Raw genomic sequence first — 21,597 nt, forward strand, 5'->3', positions numbered from 1 at the left:
CCCGGTAGCTTCCTCTCACGTAACCTTCAATCTTTAATTATTGCTTTCTATTGCCATACAGTAAGAAACCAACTGAAATGATGGCAGCCCTTCCTGTTGATAGGCATGTTACAAACTGGATTGTGGATATCAGGACCTTTGACGTAACTGGTACTGAAACTCAAGTTCGAAAAACATCCTGGTCATTCCCGCCTTTGCATTCCCACAAATATTTGGCCATCAGGACCCACTGAGGCATCCCAAACTGTTTTAATCACTTATTTTATTGCTAGGAGTCTTGTAGCTCAGTGGTTAGAGCATTCACCTCGCAAGCGAGAGACCTGAGTTCGATTCCCGCAGGGCGAAACCTTGGGCATGTTTCCTTACTCCACACGCCTGATAATAATCCCTCAAGAAAAAAAATGATAAAATTGATCACTTCAATCCACGACTCTTTGTGGGGCACTGCTGTGCGAAATTGTGTTTGGCCCACAAATATACAGTCAATTCACTTTACGGTATATTCTGTGAAGCATTTTGAGACGTCTAAAATATGTGAAAAGCACTATATCAAGTGCAAGGATTATTATTATATTATTAGCACATCAAAAAGAAGGGAAATGAGTCCAAGAGTAGGGTTAGCACACTGCAGTTCCATCTCTATGCTTTACATTTGAACCAAGCCTAGGGTGCAGGCTGAAATGTTTTTGTGTGCCAGCTGGGAGGATCCTGTGTGAAATGCATTTCACATCTACTTTCTTTCTAACAATCATTACAGGATAGAACTTGGGCAAGCTATTGGAGGATTGCCTTGGGGATTACACCCCAGCAGGAATCAATGGCATCAGGAGAGGAGATGAGCAGGAAACAAAATAAAAGTTCCTTTGTCATATGATAAAGTTGAGAAAGTGAAGCGAGTGAACAGTTATGCAGTGCATCGTGGAAGAATCAAAACCCAGGAGATGCAAGTTAAAGTTAAAATAATGAAAGTTAGCAGGGAAGCATTGAAATAGACCCGAGAGGCACTAGATGTGATGCTGGAGACACAAGGGATTAAGAAGGTGGGGTTGAGACCTACAAAAAGGGACAAGCGTTTTGGACTTATTGGCTTTCATCTCCTCAAAACATTTTTGCCCACAAAATGCATAGTCAAATCCACTTTACTGTGAAGAGCTTTGAGACGTTGTGACGTGATGAGGTTCTATTTGGTCACTACAATCCATGACTGTTTGTGGGACACTGCTGTGCGCAATTGGCTGCCGCGTTTCACCCACAAATGTACAGTCAATTCACTTTAAAGTATACTCTGTGAAGTGCTTTGAGATGTCTAGAAGACGTGAAAAGCGCTAAACCAAATGCATGGATTATTATTATTATTATTATTATCAAATGTAAGGAAAATTACTATTATTATTTTTGGGTAGAGAAACAGAATGTTTGGATTCAGTTGCACAACAAGGTCATCAATTCTGCACAAGGGATGTTCCAGCCCAACTTCCAACATTTTGATAGAGATAAACATGATAGGGGTCTGACCCAAACTATCACAATGTTTGCAGAACAAGCAGTGCATAGGACATTTGGACTCCAAGGATTGAGCGGCCGAAAGGTAAAAAAAAAAAGCATTGTACGATTTCTATTCATTATGTTGTTTTAAATATACTTCATTTTAAATTTCTGCTTTTAAAACTTGCTGGACAATTTCTCAGATTTCAAAGGAAAACTGCAATGGTAGACCACATTTTGCTGGTTCATTTTCATTTTAGTATGAGCATACTAGATAGGATAGGAGTGGATAGGAAAGGAGTGGAGGGCTGTAGTGCAGTGGTTAGCGCTCGCCTCGCAAACAAGAGGACTTGGCTTCATTTATATCAAATGCACGGAAAGATTATCCCTTGTGAAATTATTACTTACAGCTTGGAAAAACGGTTCATAACCCCAGTGAAGCTCTTCCACAGGACTAAATCAGTAGATACTAAATTACACTGTAGTCTATAGATATGAACTTTCAGAGAGCAATTCCCCTCTATACAAACCAATTATGAAATCCCCCTCACAACCAACTGCAGATTACTTCTCAATAATATCACAACAGTCTTAAAACAAGCAATGTGTATCATGCAGCAATCATTTTGCATTGGTTTTACGTTTTACAAGTTTAACATCAATTCTGAACCGATATTTATGACAATTTATTCAATGAGTGTCACATATTGCAGATCTTTGACTAGTTACAATAAGGTATCCGCTTTTCTTTTCATGAAACATATTTCTCCTATCTCCCCCTCCTCCAGCCTCACTGAACTAGACACTGGTTATAGATGCTTTAACTAGTGAGTTACTGGCATGTTACTAAACAAGCATTTATGAAGACATCACCCCTTTGAGCATCAAAGAGCTAGAGACATTCCCATACCATGCAATGTACACTTTAATAAATCAAACAACAAAGTCATGAAGTTATTCTGTTCCTCTTGCAGAATTCAACTGAAGATCCTCAAGTTTCCTTGGATATACTGACAGAAAGAGATGGGAGCAACAGCTTTTCAGATTACTTCCCTTTTACTAGGCTTCATAGGTTTAGTCTTCGTCATTGTTTCTACATTATCTACTGCATGGAAGATGTCAACTTTCCATGCAACACTTATCACTTCCACCCGGACTTATGATGGGCTCTGGAGAACCTGTGCTTTTACCTCTTTGGGGACAATGCAGTGCACGTTCTATTGGTCATTACTTGCTTTAAACCGTAAGTAAGAAACTTCTTAACTGAACTGATGACCAAAACTGATATACGATTGCCTGGCTTATCTTCATTGAATGCCCTCTCAAAAACCTCTCTTTCAGTTATTACCAATTTCAGCTGCACATGGTTTCCTTCCTTTTGAGTTTATTCTGTGCCACGCCTTTATTATTTAGGCATAAATGATGAGGCTCAGACTAACTTGGGCTGACTATCCACTGACTATCAGTGGAAAACATTTCAGGTGTGGGGTAAGAAGGAGGCATTACTGTTTACGTGTGCCAATTAACATCTTGGATTTAAGAATAATATTGAATGCAAAGCAGAAAAATGTTCCATTCTTCAATTGTATAATCCCTCATGTTAATGGGGATTGAGTGAAAATGGGTTGTACTATAAAGGAACATTGGCTAGAACCTTGCCATATGAGCCATTGGTTAGCTTTTCCCCCTAATTATCCCTTGGATATTAATCATACATTTTTCGATGGAATTTACGGGCTGCTAGAGCCATTATTCCATTGGATAATGGAAATCAAGCAACAGAGAGAAATAACAAGCAATTAAGCCACTTGGAGTAAACATGATGGGAATTCAATACACCAACAAGGAAAAATTATGAGAAAACAGCATAATGGCTTTATTCTACAGAGTCCTGCCGCATCTATAGACGAATGTATGCTCCATAATTCAGCGCTCTTGCCAAGTGATACAGTCATAGGACACTTAGATGATATAGCTGAGACATCCATCAATCTTAATCGTGCCTGATCATTCCCAGCTAATAATCACTGCTGCTAATAAACTTGATGATTTCATATCCGTACCATAGCATACATCAGGGACGACATAATGACGTTGAGGTGTGTAAGGTGGTTGGCTGCTGGCTGGGACACATGTTTTGGACAAGTAGAAAAATAAATATTGTTTGATTCAAATAAAAAACTACTGGGGAGCACAATTCAAAACAGATCAGGATTCACAGGAATAGCTACTACATTCACTTGAGATACATTCTCATGACTTAGCATCATGTGCTGAATCTTCATATGCAGCATAACACAAGAATTAGAAAATATTATTGCTGAATGTGAAATTCTGCAATAAAAGCTATTTGCCTAAATCCATAACTATTTAATAAATGGTCTTACACCATTAGGCATATATTGGAGACAATTTAAAAAACTTTAGTACATAAATTATTTTTGATGCTTGTCAAGGAACCCTGTAGCAATGTAAAGAATGCAACATAATCCAATACGTGGTTTCCCAATCCTATAGGTTTCAGATTTGGAAAGTGATTGCTTTAGAGTTAGTGCTATTGATTAAATGTCTGGTATGAAAAGAAACATGGTTTCATCTATAAAGTCTTGGAAGCAAATCTGAACACAGTTCAAGGTGAACCGAGCTGACAAACCTTGAATGCCTATTTGTAGCATTAGTCAATTTGGAAGAATTGCAAGGTTCCTTATATTGAGCATTCAACTAATATCTCGCCAGCCTAAACTGATTGTTCATCATTACAATAATTATCACTATTGAATTTACAATGTCTTGAGAAATACACCATACCACTACTCTGATTCCATATCTTCAACAATTTTTGATCAAAACAACAAAGGAACAATCGATGAGTACTTGAGCCATCACTCATATCCTTTTTAGTTCAAGAGCACACCATGATAGCTACCACCACCTCTGTTTTAACTGGTCAAGAAACACAAAACACAAAAAACAGACTCACATAACTCATAATCTGGCAGTTCCTAACAACTCCCTCGGACCTTAAAATTAACTATATTTTCCTCTTTACAAATTCACAAAAAATCCACTTACCCTTACCTGGATGGTGCTGATGCTGTTTATCCCAAAGATCAGAATGCTCAAACACCTGTCAGCAATCAAATTGTATCATTGCAGTACACATCACAGTCCTGTTCACAATTAATCATCAAATTAGTGTGAAATACCCACTCAGAATCCACGACATGAAGTTGTAGCACTTTTTCCCTTTATAAATACCAGGACTGGCACATGGGAACCTTTATTTAAGTAAAAGTACTGAAATGTTGGCCTGCTCTCTGGTCTGCTTCGCTTCATTGATTTGCTACTTGATTCAGATAGTCTATGTTATGCTTCGCATACACCTGGCCCCCATTTATACAATTTAGGTTTTTAAAGACCAGTACGAACACAGTGGTGTAAATCAATATTGACTCCATTCTCCATTTGCATCCCTTCAAAATTCTCAAGTGATTCAATGGATGACCTAAGGATTTTCAGGGAACCATTATCAAATATATTTAAGAAACAAGTTGCTTTAACGATCCCTGGTTAATAGAAATGTGGTGCAAGAAATATAAAAAAAAGTCTACTTAAGTGAAATCTGTAGTACATATCCATCCTATTGATTGACAAACTGGGTACCTGTCAGAGTCCAGGATATATTATACTACTGTGAGCCAGATTGAACAACCCAAGCATTCTCACATTAATTTTCTTTCCTTTTGGAGAGTATATAGCTTTTGGACGTGCTCCCGATGTGAAACGCGCTATACAAATGTAATTTGTTGTTATTGTCACTGTGCTCCAGACCACACAAGAAAGCCGAACGCTTAAAAAGACAGCAAACAAAATCAAACTACGATATATGCTGATGGTGGTGGTTGTGAGGAAAGAGGAAAATGGGCCTTGCAGAAGGGAAATTTGGACATAGATTGGAGTTCGGGGAAGTATATCCAACCCGGGGGTAGAGTAATGAAAGAACGTCACCATGTGATGCATTTGGAAATTAACCTTATTCCAAAATAAGTGATTTTCAATACTGCACTGTAGCACTTTCATCCTATTCAGTTTTACCGAGAGCTCCATGCAATATTGATACTGAGAATCGATTCCATGTAAAACATTAACTGACCTTAACTCTGTGACTCAGGTCTAGTGCACAAAATAACTAAAAAAAACAACTGTGCTTTTGCGAGGTTTTGAACCAAATTATACTTTATAAGCCATTTATGTTTTTGTACTGTGTGAGAATATACACAGACAGAAAGCACACTGTGTAATAATATAGGCTGTACCACGGTGTTAAACGAATGAATAAAATGAACGAGGATGTGGTTCAAGGGCTTATCGGGGTGAAAATTCAAATATTTCCTAATGACAAAGGTCTTTACTAAAAGTAATTCACAACTGTCCTTGTAAAATACAAACGAAATATGAAACATGTTGACAGTTGCCCTGCTTTTTTGGTTGAATTTTAAAACCTAATGACTGAATCGATACCGTTTCGGGAAAGTTCATCTTTTACTAATCATCATAACTGCCCAAGTCACACCCATTTATTGCCGTTTACGTGCAACCTTATCACTTTATGACTGAGCAAGAGAGCGAAGGTTGGGTTGTCTTTATGAAGGAACAGAAGAGCGGAGAGGGAAAGAGTGTCTGGACTTGAAGAGAGACGTTTCCCTGCGCTCGTGCTTGTAACAAGAGGATTCTCTGCGGGTCTGAATTTTTTTCTGGAACGAGACTATCCTATTCGTAAGGCTTCAGGATGTCAGGACCTATGGAGATCACCGGGTTTCTGATGGCAATAGCAGGGTGGATGCTGTCTGGATTCTCTTTGGCAAGCAATTACTGGAAGATTTCAACCATTCAGGGAAGCGTGATCACGAGCTCCAGGCTGTATGAAAATCTGTGGAAGTCTTGCGCCCAGGACAATACTGGTGTTTTCAACTGTCGAGAGTTTGAGTCTCTGCTTGGCCTATCTTGTAGGTGTCTTTTTAACAATTACATTTGAACCATGCTTGTTTAAACCGCAACTTTACAAATGTAACCATTTGGGAGCCTAGGTAAAAAAATGTACTAATTGTCATTGGTTTTCAATTATTGTTCTCGTAAAGTTTCACAGGCAAATTCTGAGCTTTTGTGAAAAGGTGCTCACTTAAGAGCTGAGTGTTACTTTGACTTGTTGACGGGATGTGGCTGACTAAGTGCCACCTCCCTTCCCTTAACTCGCACAAGTGTCCATTCGCTATGAGTGAGCTTAGATAGTGAGTGTTGGTGTGGTGTGTGAGTGGGACATAGCAGAATTTACATTAAATGTAATCTCCCTAATACTGCCTCAACTAAAATCATCGAGCTTAAAGGTAGGTTCAACCTCAGATGTTTGGTTTGCATGGCTCAGTTCCATACATATATCACATTCTAGCTTTCAGATATCAGTAACTCTTAGTAGTAGAGTGATTCCAATTGTTCAAAACTTTTTAAAAGGAGTTAAAATTTAACATTAGTATGTATTTATTTATTCAACGTTTGCTTTTGATACATAAAATTGATGGTCTTCCTTTAAATTGGTCATGTTTTTAATGCAAGATTTGTTCCCACTATTGTTGAAAATATACTTACTTTAGAAAAGATTCTGCCTTTTACCAGTAATCATAGTAATATTCTATTAAATGAATCAATGCTGCATTTTGTACATCAAAGAAAGAATGGTAATTTAGGCAATATCAAAAAAAAGACACAAGGAAAGAGTTTAGTTTGTGCCGTAATCCAAGAACTATCAGAATGACTAATTGCATTTTTCTACCCTTCTATAAAAGTCATCCTTTTCTGTAGTCTTTTCAGTTATGTTTCAAAATTTGAAATCAGTATAATTGCAAGATAGTTAATCAAGAAATTATAAGCATTGATATCCTTTAATGTTCATAGTTATAAGTTGGAGGCCAGGACTGGGTTCGCAAGTGAGTGTTGGCTATTGGTAAATGTCTGGTGAAAGAATCCTTTGAGAATTGGTAAGACAACCATTGAAGGATCACACAAGAGTTTTTTAAAAAATGATTTAAGTAAATCCTTTTTCAGTTACTAATGATTTTTAAGATGGTCGGATGTCAATGGGAGGTCCTTTATCCTCCATTTGAATGAGTTTGACAGGCGCCTCCCAACTCTCTCTAGAGTATAGAGTTAGGAAACTGCACTCACAAAATGGAGGAAGCAAAGATCTGAACAGTGCTGTAAAGTTGGATTCTAATCCCTTTGTAAAACCATTTAACCTACAGAGGAACTAGTTAAGCCACTTGTCAGAAACCAGTGACACTTACTGGTACTTACTGGTGGTATTTTGGCATCGATTAAGAATTTTATTTGAAACAATTTTTTTGCAGTTGGCAAGAATCACCCCCACATAAATCATTGGCATCATTGACTTTACTTAAAGTCAAACTGATCAATTTAAACTGTACTTTTCCAGTTCTTTGGCTGTAACGATTCAGCCTAGTTCACTTTTTGGGGGCATGGGTGCCAACTCCATTTAAAACCCTTATAGCAGTTTTCTTCCCTCTTCTCCCACACCAGCAGCTCTGGGCCTTTTTATGGTGCTAGTAAATTGTGGGTGACATTGGGAAATCAAGGGTGTGGCAGTGAAATAACTGCTGGCTACCAAAGTCCCCTCCTTTAAAAATGAATGAAAATGAGCCGGGGAGGCGGGGGTGGGAGAGAGGAATAGCGCAACTCACACCAAAGAATAAGCTTTGAAACATTCTCCCAGATACTTTGGAGGAAGAAATTCCACTCATATACAGACTTTTGGAGGTTGTGGGTGGTTGGAGGGAGATTTATCATAACTGAACCCAATCTGTTCTGACTGGGCAACCACATCTCAGGTTAGCTTCTCTGGATAACAATCAGGAGAACAGAAAAATCTAGCAGATTTCCTCTTCCCAACCTGAAGTTACTGAGGCCAATTATAATTCCCCAACTGCCGCCACAGCGCAAGACTAGACAGACCCAAGTCTGTTTGGCTCAGCTATATTCCGGATTGTGAATTTACTATAAGAATCAAATTCAATGATTCCAATTATGTAAAGATTCGAATGGGTATGATTGCTGCATTTGTCAATGTTGAACTGTCTTTTGATCCAAATTTTATTGTGAGCAAAGTTTTTGAAATTGCACATTGTGCTAAGCTGCAAAGTAATATTAACGGCACTGTGTGGTCATTGGAGCTCCAGAAATAGCAGCTGTTGCAAAGTGAATTTACCCTTGTAGCTAATTTAAAGGGGATTTGGGCAAGGAGGTTATCCCTGGCAGTTCCAGAAACTCAGTCAGCCAGGAATTTCCCCTTGAATGAAACCTATTTTCTAACCAGGTATCAACTATAAAGATAGAAGTTGAGTGGCAAATTCAGATACAGTCAAATCATTTAAGCAATTATTGTGCTCAATACATAAATGTGTTGATGTGGGCTAAATGCCCATAAGTAACCAAATCTTTCTGCACTTATGAATAATGATGGAATTTGTAAGACCAATTTCCTTTTGCATTTACATTATATTGATAATTTAAAATTGCATCACATTTATTTGTACATGCACAAGTAAAACTTACTGAATGACCCAAGATAGCTTTTAACCCACAACAACTAATTCACTATGAAGAGTGCACTGAGCAGAATAATCCCCTAAACTTTGGTGCTGGTTGATTAGATTGTGGTTTCCGAAGTAATAGTTAGTAAATCTATCAGTGAAAAGATTAAAGAGGGAATATAGTCACTTTTGTTATTAAAAAATTGTTATTAATAGATATGAGCAGGTCCTAAAAATGCATTCATATTGGACAATTCAAATACAATTAGGTCATCAAAGCTAGCCTATCAGAGTAGATAAATAGATAATAACCTGACTGTTATTGGTTTAGTTGGAAGAATAAGTAAATAAGTTCGCAAACAGAAATTAACTGCTGGTCACTATTTTCCAGGCAACAAGCATTTTATTGCCTGATTAATTTTAAATGTTGTCTCTGGGGAAAAAAAATATCGTCATTTCTGCTCTTTACCACAATCTGGTAAAGATGGTCTTTCTTACAAAGACTTCTTGTTAATTGGCGACTTCACTCAAAGAAGTTGGAATTGGAAGTGGAAAAATTCAGACTGGTGAAGCAGGTCTTGGGTCAAATAAAGAGCAAGCTCCTTTTATCGTTCTTCAATGATTCACCTTAACATGACCTCTAGATTGAAATGGAAGGAGGAAAGAGAGAGCCAAAATAATGAAATGAGAAAGGCTTCAAGAGAGGAAAGGAAAGGGTGGAGAGGGGCAACAGAAGTAAGATATAGAAGGGAGGGAGGAAATAAGCCAGAGAGGAAGAGAGGCAAAAACAAGAATGGAGAAAGGGGACTTTCTCAAGAATAACAAAACGATTCTTATACAAATGTTGAGAACTGATGTGAGATGGATAAGGTAGATAAGTCATGCCAATGCAGGTTTGTTTCTACACTGGTACTCACCTGTGTCTGTATTAATGTCTGGTAATTTCTATGTCGATTCAATGTTTGTACATTCACTATACCAGTCACTGCTTGCTTTTCTACCAGTGCTAAGTTATTTCCTTTCTCTGCAGCCTACGTTCAAGCATGTCGTGCCCTGATGATCATTTCTATTATTTTGGGAGTTTTGGGCACTCTGATGGCTTTGTTCGGGCTGAAATGTACCAACATTGGGGCAACGGACGAGACTAAAAAAGGAAAGATTGCCCTGTCTGGTGGGCTTGTCTACGTTTTTGCAGGTTAGTAAAAACTAATAATAATAGTGATTTTGAAGCTGGAAGACCAGTTGGTCAAAACCTACTACAACAACAACTTGCATTTATATAGCACCCTCCACGTAGCATCTCAGAGCGCTAACCTAAATGGTTATAATCCTAACTAATCAGAATATCAACTCCAAGAGCAGAAATCTACTGTACGCTTGCAAATTGCTTCATTAACAGATGTGACTGATCCTGAATCAGAATAGATTGTGGAAGTGACCAAGCCATTCCAAGAATTTTAGCAAAGAATCTCAAGATGTTAATAACACAAGTACCTTGAGAGCAAGAATCCTAATTGGTTTCTCTCCCCACCCCCCCGTAGTACAGGAGTTTTGAGGTCAAGTGTAGCACCCGATTGCTGCCTGGCTGAGATCAGACCAGAGATTAAATGTGGGATTTTCCTGATCTCTACTGGACAAAGAATTGATACCGGCTGAGCAGAGCAGACATTTCACTATCTCAACTAGTTTTGGTGATATCTCCAATTGGTTTTATAAAATGACAGGTACAATCAATGAGTCACTACTCAACTCAGAGTTTACATAAAATTTATATGCTTTAATTATTTTGCTTGACAGGTGTTTGTTGTTTAGTACCAATTTCCTGGTACGCCTTCAATGTCACTCAAGATTTCTACAACCCCATCTACGCTGGGACCAGGTATGTTTGGCGGATTCAATGAACAAGGTTAAAGGAATCTCAGTGGATACATTCCTTTTAGAAATAAATCAATTTATAGAGATTTATGATAAACTTCAAAATATTTTTGTCTTTCCTCAACCTAGTCTATTAAAGAAGACTTTGGTTTAAATGATAAGTATTGTGATGTTATGCTTAACAGTGTTAGGAACTGAAATAGCATACTAGATGCTCTAGAAATGGTACATTTACTGAGAACATTGATTATAATGAACTTGGTAATCCCACCAAGACAATATTTTGTCATGTTGCATGTATTTACTGTTTAAGCAATGATGGAGGCCAATTCGTGGGATCTGTAAAAGGATTCACAAATATCAATATCTTGCACATACTTGAGTGCGTCTCACAGTGACTCACTGGACCTTTGCTCAAGTACTCATCTTGACTGAGGGTAGCCTTTGACCAATGGAAATAAAAAATCCGAATGGTATCCAAGCAGAGTTCTTGTACATTAGCAAGAGGCACATCAGATACATGAAGAAAGTGATGTTTTTGAATCCTTTCACAAATCTTTCAAATTGATGGGGTCTCTGAGTGCTGCTGAGCTAGAGAGACCAGGAAGGTTTTGGGTTTGATGTCTTTGATGCCTGGATTTGGGGCTATCTATACTGATAGGGTTGCTGTAACTGACCTCAATGTTCTGGGCTAGGGAAGGGAACACTCAATCATAGTTCATTATCCTTGTCTTCTGCTAGAAAGTGCCCAAATAACGTGGACTTTAATGAAGACAAGGTATGGTTTGCTGCCACCTTGCTCATGAAACTGGCTCCCAAAATGAGAAAGCGCCTTTACGAGAGTAGGAAGAAAACGTTTGGGAAAATAAAGTGGATAAAGTACTGTTGTATTTAGAGTGAGTACCATTGGGATAGAATATATTACACTTCTAACAGGTGGCACCCTGGAGAAATGATGATTGATCCTGCAAAAAATGTCCTTGATCATTTTATCTTTTAGAAAAGGTGTGGCTTCCAACCCAGAACCGAGGGTGATAAAGCAAACTGTCTCTACATACCTGCTCTTTTACAACTACATAATGTGCTCTTTGCTGTATCCGTCAACTGTTTATTGGTTGGCAGTTTTATCAATTACCAAAAGTGAGGAAAGAATTTCATATTTTGTCTTTAGAGATTAGATTACTGATAGTTAAACTAAGAATATTCCGTCAGCAATTTGGCAAGATGAAATACACAATGCCTCAATTAATAAAGGGTCCAAAGGTTACCTTTTAGTTCTGCGCGTGATGCTAACTGGTAATTGCATTCAAAAATGATTTGCTGATCAATTTATTGCTTCTTCAGGTATGAGTTAGGATCTGCTCTCTACATTGGATGGGCAGGAGCAAGTCTGCTCATCCTTGGTGGCTCATTCTTGTGTTGCTCTTGCAAAAGGAATCCAAAGTAAGTTATATTTTGGCCTTTATCAATTATGTATCTCTTTCATGCTTACTTGGTGTGACCAATCTGATTTCAGCATGTTGTTTAGTGAGGAAAGACACCCCGATTAGATTAGAATCACCTATGTAACAGAGTTGAAATATCCAGATTCCAGGCTCAGGGGTACTTGGTGGCAATAGCCATTCATTTCTGGAACTCTGATTGAATCCAACCATATCACGTGAAAGTTCTCTCAAATAGATGATCACTCCATTTCACTATACCCTGTGAAGTGCTTTGGGACCTCCTCCCAACATGGAAAACACTATAACTATAACTATGCAAGGGTTATTATTATTAATTATTAAGAAGTTATCTTTCCTTGCCGTATTCCTTTTGGTGGGGGTGGGCAGTGGATAGGGGGGAAACAGAAAAAGTAGCAATATAAAAATGGTACACTCCAAAACCAAATAAGAGGATAAAATTCAATGATAGGTTATTTGAATTAAATTGTGCCTTTTTATCCAAGTAATAACAATGTTGATATTATTCTCCACAGAGGCTACAAATATTCTGCTCCCAAGAGTGGTCAACGGATCTACACAAAGTCGGAAACATCTCAATCAAAGGCCTACGTCTAAACCAAGAAGTCAACAAAAATTTTTACCTTTTATGTTACTCAGATCTCAGAAACTCTTATAGAAAAAACATTTGTATTTTGTCAAAATCATATAGCACTCTGTGAAGCATTTAAATACGTAGACTAGATTTCCATTTGGCAGTACTGAATATTTTGCATGTTCTATCAATGACAATGCCAGACTTTTTCCTTTTTAAAGCTATTAAAATAATCATGGCCTAGTAGACTCAGTAGTTTTGGACTCCCAAGTCCAGAAAGTTTTGCGTGTTTAAATCGTATATCTTTTTAATATCTCATGCCAGAATATCTCTGGATAGAGTATATAGTTTCAGACTTGAAATGTGCATGCAACTGCCAGGATAGTGGAAGGCGAACTGTGGGACCTTTGTCTGTTTTCGCCTTGCAACTTCTTATGTTCTTGTGAATACAAAACAGCCAGAGCGATTTTGTGGTAATTCGCTGCAAAGTTCTCAAAGAAGCTAACCTGCAACTGAGAAACTGTAGCCTTTATCTCCTCCAGCTATGCTTTCAATTAAATTTGTTATATGTGATTTACTTACTTTTTTTTCCCTACACATATGCTCTTTCCTGAGTTTTGCATGGATCACAGTACTGACCTCATTTTGTAGTCTTTTTGTATGTGGGTAGTTTTATTTGCTTTCATTAGCAAAAAAAAATTGTAGATCTGTAAATGCTTCAATTAACTCTAACATTCTTGCTGAATTTGTAAGATACATAATAAAATTTTTAAAACTATATGTTCCTGTCTTTTTATGCTACTACTACTACTAATAATAATCCTTGCATTTGATATAGCGCTTTTCACGTCGGGAGGACGTCCCAAAGCGCTTCACAGAACACACTGTAAAGTGAATTGACTGTATATTTGTGGGCGAACGCGGCAGCCAATTGCGCACAGCAATGTCCCACAAACAGTCATATGGATTGAAAATGACCAATTTATTATTGTTTTTTGTTTTTTTTGGAGGGATTATTATTAGGTGTGTGGAGTAAGGAAACTTGCCCAAGGTTTCGCCCTCTGCCTGGAATTGAACTCAGGTCTCTCACTTGCAAAGCGAGTGCTCTAACCACTGAGCTACAGGACTCCTTAAAGTTACTAAGTTATCTTATAATACCTGTTCTTGCCTGCTTCCCTCCCTCCTCCAGGAAGCTAGTACTAATACCTAACCCTAGTAATAATAATAATCCTTGTATTTGATATAGCGCCTAATCATGTCTTCGAGACGTCTCAAAGCGCTTCACATAATATACTGTAAAGTGAATTGTTTGTATTTTTGTGGGCGAAACACAGCAGGCCAATAGCACACAGCAATGTCCCACAAACAGTCGTGGATAACAGTGATAGATAACAATTCCTATGTTCGTGAAAAAGGGTGGGCAGTAAATTAAGATTCTGTGCAGATGCATTTTCACAATTCACATAATGTCCCTTTAAAGTATTGAGCTCCATAACTAATGCACCTTTGTCTTGACCACTAGGCTCCAAATATTTCCATTTCTTATGGAAGGTTTACCAAAGTGCGTCAGTTTTCAGCTTTGAAATACTGTCACTGGAGTAGCATAATCTTACCCTCATGATGCACTCAGAGCCTATTTTGTTCCATTTATGACCAGGCAGAAATTCATTAGCTAATCTGCAATATGTCAAACCTGAAGCATTAATTTATATTTTACAGGGTAGGTTTTCCGGTACTCTCAAAAAGCAAAAGAAACAATTCATATCATGCTTGCCATTAACTATCCATTTAACAGTAAATCTATAGCTTGTTCTGCAATAAATTTAAAAAACTGTATGAAGATCGCTGAGCACACTCTCGTACTTTGCATTAGAATACTTATAATGTTCTAATGTTTTTATTTTCATCTGGTTCTTAGATAATAACTTGGTCCAATTGGATGTTACAATGGGGATCAAAAGAGTAAAGGTTGTAACGTATAGTTCTTTTCCAAGCCAACTCAGATATGTTGCGACATGTGCATTACACCATCTATCTCAGTTCTATTCTCTTATCTCACAACCTCTTTGAACTCCTTACTGTTGCAATCAATTGGCTTTGTGGCTTGTCACAAAACATGGAATAGAGCATAACTAAAATGAATGGATATATCTATCAGGAACCATTGCATGTTGCTGACAATTTAACAGGGCGGTAAATCAACAGAAATCTGTTATTTCGCTCTCACCTCAGGAGGTCAACTGTCCTTTTAGACAATCTTCAGCATTTCGAGCAACCTTATTCTGTCACAGAATTTTTTTTTCGCCATTTGTTTTTATGTTAACACCAGCGAGAATTCTGTTCTAATTACATCAGGGATTTACTTTGCTCTTTCAGACAGCTAGATGTGGAACTGCTGGTAGCATTGCGTCTCCAAATTAGGCTACTCATCAGGGAAAGTGGCACCTGAAGCAAAGGGTGTAAAAAAAATGGAAAAATAATGTAGTTATCTAAAGGGACAAACAAATAGGTCCAATTCCAGGTAGTGTGTTGAAATTGGACAAATCGTTATACAGCACAGACTATGTTGTCTTGATTACAAAATGTAATGCAAATATTATAAAGGTGCTGGAACACCAGATTTGGTACATTAAGTGTAACTTCTGGTTTAAGATTATTGGATTGTGAGATTCAAAGAAGGCAACTCACCAATTCCAAAACACTGCCAGTGAGCAAAGCATTTCGATTTGCTATTTAAACATACATATCCTTATTTACTCGCATTCATATATCATGGTATAGATTGTCATTTCCCTTATTTTCAATCTGTCACTTTCACTTGGTTCTGTGAAATGTGAGGGGGACGCTGAGAGAGCTATCCATTTGTATTTTACTATTATTATTCTCAATCTGAAGCAAAATTAAGATAAAACAACAACACCAAAATTGCATTTGTATAGCGCCTTTCACATCGGGAGGACATCCCAAGGCGCTGGACAATCAGTGTTTCGGACCCAAGCTGGGGGTCGGGATCGGGGAGGGTTGAGTGCGGGGGGGGAAGGAGGATGATCGAAGGCACGGTCGAAGAGGAGGGTCTCGAAGGATGCAAGGGAGAGGCAAGGTGGAGCGACTGCGGGATGGAGTTTCAGAGAGTGGGGGAAGAGTGGCTGAATGTCCGTCCAGCAATGGTGGGGCAGGCGAGGCAGGGCGTAAAGCAGGCCGTAGCCTGCTGAGCAGAGGGTGCAGGCAGATTTGTAGGAGGTTAGGAGGTCACAGAGATAGGTGGGAGCAAGGCCGTGAAGAGCTTTGAAGGTGAAGACCAGGATCTTGAACTATATCTTGTGTAATGGGAAGCCAGTGGAGTTGGCCGCGATGGGGGTGATCGGGTCACGGAGCCTGGTGCGGGAGAGGACAGGATCCAAAATACACTGTAATATAACTATACCATAGTAACGTTCTTCAGGAGTAATAAGAACTAATGATAAACAATGTATTGTGATAATCTACAGCAGTGACTTCCAAAACATTTTGTGATATTAGCAAAAGGAAATTTCAAGGCTTTAATCTGCAGTGAACTCAGTATTGACCTTACTTGACAGCCTGATTTGCGTCATTGCTCAGTTACCCTGTGCAGAGAAACTAACTAAGTTATGTCAACTGAGTAACAGCTGGACATAAATTCCAGGCTCTGCTTCAGGTTCATTAATTTTTGAAGGAAATGTCTTTAAAGGGGAATTCCTTTATATAGGCTGGCAAAATTGGCACTTGGAATTTTAAAACAGAACCTGGTTCATTCATACCGGACCACCAAATAGCTAAAGGTTTTAGGCAAATATATTAACATCAAAAATTCTAGGTCTTCCTGGGTGCTATCAGCAATGACTGGGATCTAAACCTACATAGACACAAAGTTACTGTAATCTCTAATTTGCTACAGTAATAAAGAGCAACATAAACTGTTTATCAAAGATGCTTGTAAATGAGGCATTGCTATTAATTGCTATTAATGCAAGTTAAAGTGTGCAAAGCTATCCTGTCTTGAGCTGAGCATAAATGGAAACAACACAGCCCGAACTGGCAATCAATTACCTTGAAACAGCGACGAGCAGGATCTAGGTGACTTTCATTCTCTTCTTTTTGAGCTGTCCCTATACCCAAAGCAGCAACGGAAACACTTTACTTCAGTCAGAGAGTTATTTGCTCTTTTTTAATTTGTAAAAAGGAATACAAATATGCATTAACATTGACATATAGCCAGTTACCTTTGTGTTTGCATATATTGGCATTTACCACTTGTGTAGACAGGGTTAGATCAAGCTGCGTGACATTATATATGAGAGGATTGTGGCAGGTTACTGGCTGTGTCTCTGTCGGGAAAGTGATTGATCAGACCTAGTGAGTGGATCATTCCCCATTGTGAGATGGGAGGAATGTTGCTCTCTACAGCTGCCCTGATTTTATTGAGGATTTTCAAGGGCTAATGCAAATTTCCTATGTGCGACTGTTACATATCCAAGAGTGAAGAGGATAGGAATCAGTGAGCGCATTCATACACAAATGGATCATCAAGACGTTCAATTGGACCAACATGGTGCCAGCCTTGCATTATATTGTGTTGTGAACTTGATTGGTTTATAACCTTTACCTGAGTTTTATATAGTGGTTAAAGCTAAATAAGCATGAGGTGCTGCTAAGACAACTTTTTACCACTGTTGTAAACGTGCAACGCAATAAAATTGGTATCCAAATAACTCATTGTGCCACCTGCCACACAACATCATTCTGGCACATCACAAGCTTTCCATTCCCATAGCATAGTAATTTTCCTTAATCGCACATATATACTGGCACAGGGACATAAACCCTTATGTACCAGATGCACTCATACTTGAACCATCAGTCCTTTTCTTAGAGTGAGGTACTGCAATCCACCAGAACAGCAATTTGGAAAGCCCTTTAAATGCAAATTTCAAGTCAGTGTTTGGAATGACATCCTGCCTGAAGCAAATGGCCATCAGGTGAGGATTTAGCTTCTATCTGCCTGGTTCGAAGTTCTTCTTCATATCTTTGAAGCTGAGCCCAGAAACCTTCATTGGGCTCCACAACTGGCCTGGCTGACTTCACAGTCTGTGAAAATAAATATTTGGAGCAGATTTAAAACAGGTTGGTCAACAATAAAGCTACCAAACTATCTAGGTAACATACACTTCCACATCCAAAGAATGTTCAGAGTAGATTGTGCACTGGTGAGCTGTGAATTTTAGGTGATTCATTTCCAGCTTTGAAAAAAGTACAACATTTAACGTTTACAGACAGAGCTCTTTCATGCTCAGAAATTGCAACTACTTTTCACCCGTAAATCTTCCCCAAAGTCAGAAAGCAACCTTGCTAACTTATGTGTATTCTGAGCTCTGTCATCGATAAAGATTGCTAGCCACCTGAGACAGCAGAAGGCCTTTTCTGCCTCTGGTCAAAGGAAGGAAATAATCTCTGGTCACAGCAGCCAGTGCTTGTGGAGGGAGTGCTGCATCTCAGTTACTTGCAGAACTGCCAAATGCAGCAGGATAGCAATATAAATTTCAGGGTCAAATACAACTCTTAACCTGCTATCTGTACCGATGCTAAACCATCTCTAAATAAAGTTCTAAAAATCTATTCTACTCTGGATTAAATCATCCCCCAAAATGTAAACCCTGCCACAGCTCAAAATCACGAAAATACAAGCGATAGAAAGTAAATAAAAATGTTGAGCTTTACGATTCTTTGAAACAATGTGATTTTCAAATAGGTCTGACTGATGAGCTTCCCTTTGTAAAGGCAATGCATAATTCCAAAGGTCAGATTTCAAAGGCATTCAGTGAAGCATATTATCATTTGATTCATCGAGTTCTCCAAAAGTGATCAACACTGAAACGTTAAAGTGCAGCTGATCATTATCATTCACAGCAGTGAAGTGCACAAAGTAAAAGAATTTCTACTTCTACACACTGGAGATTGAAAAGGGCAATCATTGAAGATTTGAAATAAAAGCAGTTGGTACTGAAAATAGACAGAGAGTCGGTCGAATGCCAACTAAAAAAAGAAAAATGGGTTAACATTTTGGGTTAGACACTTCAATAAAAGAACCTTTTATCTGTCCTGCCTTGTCTCGGTTAGTCTTTTGTGAGCCATTGTGCACTTTGTTGCAGAGTCTGCACACTCCTTAAAGGGAAATGAGTGCACAAACATTTTTTCCCCCTTCACTTTAGAAAGTGGGGTGTGGTAAAAGACCTAGGAGTTATTTCATAGCGGTTTCGGTGACATCTCGTGCAGTAAATATTCTTGCGGCCCAATTTATGCTGTGAAGTCGTGTGATCGCACAGACAAAATGAAGATTTGCCAAACCTTTTCTTTTCCGGAACGATATTGCCCGTTTAACTAAAGATGAGCGCGTGCAGTGAAGAATGCACTGTAACAACAACAACAACAAATTACATCTGTATAGCTCCTTTCAGGTCGGGAGGACGTCCCAAGGTGCTGAACAGTCAGGGAGATGGACCCGCCACAATCCATCCATTAAGAGCGCTGAGCTGACCCAAACAAGACGGGCAAACACCATATGGAGAGTGCAGTCTGGTTTCAGTTCACTCACCTCAAATGCCTCTTGGAGAGAGAGGTGCTTGTGTTTCAAGAGATAAGCTATGCAGATTGAAGCAGATCTGCTTCGTCCGTTTTTGCAGTACACCAGGCACTTGCCACCTGTTTGCTCAGTGTCTTTGATCACTTGTGCACATCTGTCAAAGTACTTGTAGAGATTCTCAGCTGGGTCATCAAAAACAGGGACCCTGAGGATCCCAATCCTCAGCCCAGGAAAGGGCTGCTGCTTGGAAACATTGATGCAAAAAGTCACCCCTTCTTTGGAGAGCATCTCACTGTTGCAAGCTGATCTGGAGTTACTGATCAGCAGAGAGTCTGTGATCTTGGACAACTGAAGCATTTGGGAAAAAAAATGCAAAAGGCACACAAGAAAAGCAAAGTCAAGGCAAGTTGGAGATCAAAGGCTTTAGTGCTAAGACTTTAGCCACTGCTGCAGACACCATGAGTCAAACCCAGGAATGGTCCATCTCGGTTCAAGTGGCATCCAGGACCTGCTGCAGGAACACAACTGAACCGATCTGCTGTTTCATCCACTAGTAATCGAACTGTTTCATGGCCTGTGTTGTGCCACCAGTGATGTGTGAGTCTGTGTGTGCTCGAAACTTGGCTGCTGTATTTACAGCACAGTCATACCATACCTCCTGTGGATTCCTCCAGGTCCTAGTGCCACAATTGCTCAACAGTCCAAATTGCACAGCAACATTTTGTCCTAAAATACTGTCCTTGTTTCCCCTCCACCCAACCCCCACCTCTTTGATTTTCTGCTTAGACATTCAGGATTAGAACGCGCCCTCATTCAACGTTTTCACGTACTGTAAGAAGTCAAGAAAGCGTGGGTTGAGAAGCTGCTCATTTCATGTCTTTTTCCGTTGACCACACGCAAGCTCTCGAGCGCAGGATCCCCTTCAAACGTTTGGAGAAACCCGGTTCAAATACAAATACTGATTCCTAACACACACAAAAACCCTCCAGAAAAACGTCCTCAATGATCCCATCTATTCACTCTTCAATTCCGGGCTGCTACTTCCACACACAAAGCCAATTAACACACAACTTCCAGGTCCAACAACACAAATTTATCGGATTATTTGTTCACCAAAGCCTACTATTATGATCTCCATTCCTGCTTCACTCCAGATACTTAACCATTATTGCATTAGTGTCAGTGTTATTGCCTGCAATGACAGTAAAAATCCTTCTGAAGCGCTTTGAGACGTTTCGACAATATGCCAGTGTCCTGGCCAACAATCCTTCCGTTACATTGGTTTTTCACATTATGGCTGAATGTGATAGATTGTGTGCACAAATACAATGTACCATCATTATATTTTACAGCAATTGCCTGTGAAGTGTTTCAAGAGGCTTGATGTTATAGGCACTCTATCAAATACAAGGATTATTTTATTTATTTCCACCATATCATCCCTCAAGCTTCTCTGCTTCAAAGGAATAGCCCAACCTCTCCAGCCTCTCCTTATTCTCCCATCCTCTACATAGTTCAAACACGTGTTCTACAGAACAGTACTCAAGAATGCTTACAATGTTGCAGCTATAGATTGACTGGTATCTTACAAAGTTAAACCATAGCTTCCTTATTTTTTAATTCAAATGCTTTGTATATAAAACACGGAATCATGTTTGATCCTTTTATAACAACCTATACATCTCTATTCTTAGATACCTCTCTTCCTCCATTCCATTGTGAGTTTTACCAATTTCCATTCTTTATTCTTTTTCCTAAAATGTACCACTTCACATTTTTCTGAATTGAATTCTATTTTCCTCGAATGCTATACTACATGTTCCACATTTGACTATTCTGTCAATATCTGCTCATAGCCTTCTGTACTATTTGTCATTGTTAATAACAGCTCCAAATTTAATATCCTTTGCAACTGTGTAATTTCACTTGTAATCACTTTGTATCCTTTCAAAGAGACTGAACTGATTAGTGCAACCATGCATCCCTTACTATGCAGAAAAG

The 21,597-nt window shown here is 38.8% G+C and overlaps 2 protein-coding genes across 3 annotated transcripts; one reads left to right on the forward strand and one right to left on the reverse strand.

Annotated features, from left to right (window-relative positions):
• The first annotated feature begins 1,532 nt into the window (after positions 1–1,532).
• Positions 1,533–13,776, forward strand: cldn18 (claudin 18). 2 transcript variants are annotated; one of them, NM_001293010.1, is given in 6 exon segments: positions 1,533–1,588; positions 2,460–2,728; positions 10,117–10,281; positions 10,884–10,965; positions 12,306–12,404; positions 12,940–13,775. In NM_001293010.1, coding segments are annotated over 5 exon segments (648 nt in total). In that variant the 5' UTR covers positions 1,533–1,588; positions 2,460–2,508; the 3' UTR covers positions 13,022–13,775.
• A 3,389-nt stretch (positions 13,777–17,165) lies between these two features.
• Positions 17,166–20,199, reverse strand: LOC103174657 (dual specificity phosphatase 28). Its single transcript, XM_007887147.1, has 2 exons — positions 19,609–20,199; positions 17,166–18,104 (listed from the first exon to the last, which is right to left on the reverse strand). The coding sequence occupies exons 1-2, from the start codon at positions 19,951–19,953 to the stop codon at positions 17,952–17,954; spliced, it is 498 nt and encodes a 165-aa protein (XP_007885338.1). The 5' UTR covers positions 19,954–20,199; the 3' UTR covers positions 17,166–17,951.
• Positions 20,200–21,597: the final 1,398 nt, after the last annotated feature.

Source organism: Callorhinchus milii, unplaced genomic scaffold (assembly GCF_018977255.1).
Source record: "Callorhinchus milii isolate IMCB2004 unplaced genomic scaffold, IMCB_Cmil_1.0 Scaffold11, whole genome shotgun sequence".
Lineage (NCBI taxonomy): Eukaryota > Metazoa > Chordata > Chondrichthyes > Chimaeriformes > Callorhinchidae > Callorhinchus > Callorhinchus milii.